The following is a 6000-nucleotide window of genomic DNA, read 5'->3' as shown; positions in this document are numbered from 1 at the left end:
GGGAAGGGGAGAGGAGGGGGTAGAATGAAGATTGGTGAAGTGGTACTCAAGAGGGAAAATCCACCTTGCTGATTGCTATATCTGTGCTGAATAAATGATTTCTCTGAATCTGACCTCATATGCTGAGCTGAAGGTCAGTGGATTAAAGCAACATCTACTGTATAATAAAACATGAACAAAATGAATTGAGGTAGAAAAAGACATCAATAGAAAATATATGAAATATTTCAGTTGCTCAAGTCTCTTTAAAACATTTTATACTCAAAGTAGTATGCTAGTCACCACTCAACTTCACTGACAACATAGCAGACACACCCTATATCATATATGAAGGTGTAACTGAAGGGTTTGTGATATCAAATGGATACAGCCTGCAGCATTTCACTGGAGTCAAAGTATTTAACCTGCTGCCTGTATTGCATTTCACTTTATCTCTCAATAATGTAACTGAAATCATTACTTGAAAAGGCGATTTTGTCTCCTGGAGCCCCAGAGGTGTGTGCAGCACTAATTGAAGTGAATGTCTCAGGTGTCCATCATTAAATTGAGCTATGCTATTGCAGGGGCAGATTTAGTGCTTTGGGAGCCCCAGGCAAACTATGTTTTGCTTTATTTTCATCCTTTCTCTAACTCTGTTGGTAGTTTCAGCGGCAGAAGAAGTAATCAAAACTTTTTTCTTCAGTAAAACTATTAATACCACACAGTAAAAATACTGCATTCTGCATTCAAATTTTTACATAAAGTGAAGAGTGAAAGAGAGGTATTATCAGCACAGTGTACTTAAATGTACTTAACTTGTGTTCAAGGTGGAGCTTTTAATTCTCATATTATGCTGGATAGTTTAATCAATAATAATGGATCATATTTTAATTGTTGTGAGTAAAATCTGAATCTGCAGCGTAACCAGTGACGTTTATCTGTCAGGTAAATATAGTGGTACAATGTTTTCCTCTGAAGTATACAGTTGCATATTTTTAAGTGCATTTGTAAGTTTCCTTTGAAGTACAATGAGTTAGAATGGTAACATAATTCAATATTGTTCATATCTAATCATCATAATAAATCTATAGCTGTTTGCGGCTCTTTTAGTTGGGGGCACCAGACAGTTGCCTACCTTCCCTGATGATAAAGTCTGCCCCTGTGCTATTGCTACCTCAAAGCCTTTTTTTTTTTTTTTTTTTTAAAGAAAAACAAGAGGATTAGGAAAGATGACTTTTCTATGGCAACATTGTGTGGCTTTTCTCATTCACATATGACTGCTGCTTCTACTCAATACTAAGCTACACTGAAGGCAGATGTTAGCTTTTTAGTTAGAGCACAGGGGCGAGACAATGTACTGTGCATGACTAATGTCCTGAGTGTCTTTGGTCCTTTCTTTTTACTGTTATGGGCACCAAAGTAATCAGGGCAGCTGTGAAAGTGAATCAGACATCGGATTGGAAGAGGTCTAATTTCAGAGATATCCAGCGCTCTTTTCTTCTTCCACTGAATTCTATTTAATTACCAAAAAAAAGCAGAATAACAATCCAACAACATGGAACACTGTCATCTCGTTCCTTTGTGTGCTTTTCACACTCTCTGCTCACTAGCTTCCATCACAGAAGTATGAGCTCAGGGAACATAACACAGTTTGTATTCAGTCTGTGTGACAGGCAGCAAAGCAGCATTCTTGTCTGTCGAAAGACAATGATTCCGCTCAGCTGCCATGTTGTGCACACAAATGTGCTATACTACATCAGTCCTGAGATCTGTCACCTTGCACAGAGAAATGTAAAATGTGTGAACAAGTGAAAAAGATCCTCCATGGATAATTGATTTGCACGCTTTACATGAGCAAAAGTCTGCTGGTACCTCTCTTTAAAAAAAAAAATTGTAACGTGATTTCTAAACCCTCAGTTTAGTTTGCTGGAAATCAATTATTAATTTTACGTATGACGACATTTACACAACTTCATTCTCCCACTGTAGCTTCAAAGAAAAATTTACAGTATCAATAAAATCAAAGATAGGATTTTCATCTAGAGCTTAAATGATTAGTTGACTACTCAGTTTGTCAAAACTGCAGCTACTTTGACATCATTAATCATTAAAATCATTTTCTTAAGAAAAAATGGACTCTATAGTTCAAGATTTTTTGCTGTTAACTTGAATATGTTTGGGCTTTGGGCTTTTCTGACATAGCAACTCTGGAAAACTGCAATGGGTGTTTTTCACTATTTTCTGAAATGTTATTGTGTAAATAGTTATTTGAAATTGAAAATAATTGCAGCCCTACTTTGTTCCACCCTTGTGAAATTATTTCTATTGTAGAAGTATTACAAGCAAAGCAAGACAAAGCATCCAAACAAGTCATACACAGACGTAGCAGCGTGTGTACGACCATCCATGTCTAAACTAAACAGACAGGTCGGGCAAAAATCCATTATGATCACTACAGATGTATCCCTGATGAAGTCACAGCAAATAGAAATACATGTAAGAAAAAAAAAAAGTTGTATTGGTGCCACACACATGCATTACTTAAGAAGTCTTCTGCATTCTAATCGCTGATGCTTTAGGTTTGCATTACAGTCAAGACTTGAGCTTTTTAGCCAATGTTCCCCATGATTGAAATTCTCAGTCAGCCATCAATCTGCATTATAGACTGGTTTCCCCTTGTCTGGTGGGGGCTAACTGAAACAGATTGAGACAGCTCTTGCTCACTGCATCACTAATGGCTGCCAATGAAAGACGTCTCTGTGCAGTTGACCCGTATGTGGAACAGGATCACGTCGCAGCTCAGAGCGATGGGGAGAACACAGCTCAATACAGGGAGTCTCTTCGGCATCAGTCAACAGTCAACAGCATCCTCATCCTATTGACTAAATGTTGCCCAGGAATAGAATCTAATCACAGGGTTTGGACAGGCTCTAGTGCCCCTAATGGTTTACCATTAGCTAACTGGAACAAAGCCCAAAGTATAGAGAAATATAACAATATATTCCAGGGTGTCCGCATTGCATGGCAATAATGGGTTCTCAATTATTTCCATGGCAGTGCAGACACCTGCATACTCTTATATACAACAGCAGAGACCAGAGAAGGTTGAGAGAGGAAATGATTACATGCTCACTTCTAGTTTGAATCCTTCTCATTATTTTCTGTCAGACAACCCCTCATTAACCTGAGAATAGGGCACAAAAAAACAGAAGCTAAAATTTAGGGAATATGTATTTTCTCCATTCAGCTGTACTGAATGGATACTGCAGGAGTGCAGCCTCGGTGAAACTGTTTTCAAGCCATTTTGCAGACAACACAACAAAGTCATTACCTGCATGGCATAATTGACAGTGAACACAGGCAATCCTGTTAATTGATTACCTGGGCCTGCGCTAATGGAAAATGTAAAGCCTCATTGTATCTTCCATAAAGCCCCTGTCAGGAACATTTCCACACAAAGACTACCAGAGGCAGACCCATAATGTTTCTAGAGTCTTCCCCAGGGACCCCAGCATGTGAGCACAGTTCAAACTATTTTAATCTGATGAGTAATTTCCTATAGGATAATGATGCGGTCAAATATTTCATAGTAGACATAATATCTGGCACACTACTAATCAAAAACAGATTAAAGACCCCTAGGGGACCACGCGTCTCTGGAGATATAACTTGAACTTAATGAAATGCACTAACAGTCGCTATTTTTTCATCGGGGTTGAGATGAGGATGCGGGGGTTTGGGCCCCTCTCCCCTCTCGTGCAGGATTCAGCCTCCAGCTCCTCCTCTGATGCATCGTTTGCATCAGTACTTGGGAACACTTGTCCGCGCGCTGCTGTACCTCCCCACAGTGCATTCACGGACTCCACTTCGCCAGGTGATGACAGACAAACGCTCAAGAGTGAACATGATGTGTTTCTAACAGCTAGCTTGAAGTCGGAATTAACGTAGAATGGAGACGCGCCTCGGTCACTGTCTTTTTCTAATTTTCTCTGAGTGGATTTGTCTCTTCACCCTAACTTCCATCCTGGGCGGAACAAAAGCGGAGGTAAGGTGCATTCCCTCGTGCCAGCTGCCGCTCATCAGAGCTTTTCCCCGGGAAGTCTCGGCGCTGGATTTGACGCATTTTGGCGAGGAACCAGCTGATGAATTTATTGGATTTACCGAGGGGTCACCGGGCGCAAAATCCATCACCGGAGAGGACGAAAAGCTCAACGTTGCGGAATTACCCGCGAGCGAAGAAAGTTCGTCTAAAGTACAGCAACCTTTGGGGGGGAATAACACAAGTTGCCTCCAGAAGGACGCGCTAAACGGTCAGCAGAAACTTTCCCACCCGAAAGTGTTTCCTCAAAGTGATTTACCTGCGGCTGCCCCCTCTCCCAGTGACGGTAACTTCACCGAAAATAGCAGCAGCAGTGATGGAAAGAATGACAGCTTTTACGGGGAAAATGGGGCACAGGTCGATGTGACGGTGAATGAGGACGAGGATGTGGCCAGTTGGAGACGAACGCGAAGTGCGAGGAGCGCAGAGACTTGGTCCGGTTTCAGACCCGAGGGCGGGGAGGATGCTTCGTTTGCGGACCAGGAGGAGTTTCAGCTGACAAGTTCGACATTTGCTCTCACCGGGGACACGGCTCATAACCAGGCGATGGTGCACTGGTCCGGACAGAACAGTAGCGTAAGTAGTTAATGTGCTCTAGATTTACGCACGGGCATGTTTTGACGCAGTGTGGTCAATGTGCACTCATGAATCTTGTGTGGTCATTTAAGAGACTGGAGGCATTAGTTTTCACCGAGAACGACCAGACAGACTAGACTTAATAGAGATTGACTGTGAGGCTGCTGGGAGGTTGCAGAGTTTGAGGGAATCAGTCTCGGGTGGGTGTCTTCAACCCCCCCCCCCCCCCCCCCCCCCTCCTCTCTCTCTCTCTCTCTCTCTCTCTCTCTCTCTCTCACACACACACACACACACACACACAGACACACACACACACACACGCCCTTTTATACAATTGATTAGCTGACTTGGAGGGTGGGCTAGACTTTAAAGGAAAAAAGTCAAAATAATACAAGTTTAATGTTCTGCATAGACTTTAAAGAAAATCCTTGTCATTCTCTCTCTCTCTCTCTCTCTCTCTCTCTCTCTCTCTCACACACACACACACACACACACACACACATACACAGACACATTGTGCTGTTTTTGGTGAATCACTGATTTTTCAGTTGGTTATATGCATATTTTGTGCATCAATGGCATCAATAAATGTACAGTATCTATACTGAAGCCACATACCCTTTACCTGAAAATAGACAGAGAATGCTGAAAAGGTTAAGTGCAGTATACAGCACACTGTCTCGCTGCCTGTGCCTTATAATGAAGAACACCCTGCTCACAATAGATGTTAATCTATTTTTGATACCTGAGGGTAGAAGTGTCAAAAAAAGTCATTAAACAGCAGATAGGTTGAGATGATGAAGATGATGATAATAATAATAATAACATAGTCAACAACAGTAATGATAATCATAATATAAATTCACTTATATGGCACCTTTCATACAATGAATGTCACTTAATCTTAATTCTACTGACAGGGGTACCGGCAGACCTCAGAGGTATACTTTTTGTCATATCTCACAGGTGCTTTATTCTATCATTCCAATTTTTCATGATTTTGTCAATCAATTTGTTCCTAGTGACTTCTTATCATTGTTTTCTGTTTCTGTTTTAATTAGTGCTTTAAAAAAAAAAATACTGATGCATTGAGGTCCTGGGGGACCCCAGTCAAAAGCACCCAATTCTGTCTATGCAGTTTTAATAGATGGAACTATTTATTGAGTTCATGTTTGCCATGGATCCTAATTTAAAATATCACACACTATCAGCGAGGGTAGGGGCACTCTGTCATTTTGAAGGCTTTGTGGAAAGATTGTATTTAAGATAAAAGCTGCAATTTGTATTAAAGAAAAGTATGCATTTTCATTTTACACAGTATGCAAATTAACTGTAACTTTCTAAAA

General features: G+C 40.9%; 1 protein-coding gene across 1 annotated transcript in view; it reads left to right on the top strand.

The window, feature by feature from the left end:
- Positions 1-3572: 3572 nt before the first annotated feature.
- Positions 3573-6000, top strand: part of LOC137197143 (VPS10 domain-containing receptor SorCS1-like) — a 44835-nt gene continuing 42407 nt past the window's right edge. Inside the window, exon 1 of the mRNA XM_067610318.1 lies at positions 3573-4654. Coding sequence (XP_067466419.1) covers positions 3929-4654 — 726 coding nt within the window. The 5' untranslated portion in view covers positions 3573-3928. The remainder of the gene's footprint in view (positions 4655-6000) is intronic.

The sequence above is a fragment of the Thunnus thynnus genome, chromosome 14, assembly GCF_963924715.1.
Source record: "Thunnus thynnus chromosome 14, fThuThy2.1, whole genome shotgun sequence".
Lineage (NCBI taxonomy): Eukaryota > Metazoa > Chordata > Actinopteri > Scombriformes > Scombridae > Thunnus > Thunnus thynnus.
This window is presented reverse-complemented; position numbering and strand designations above follow the sequence as displayed.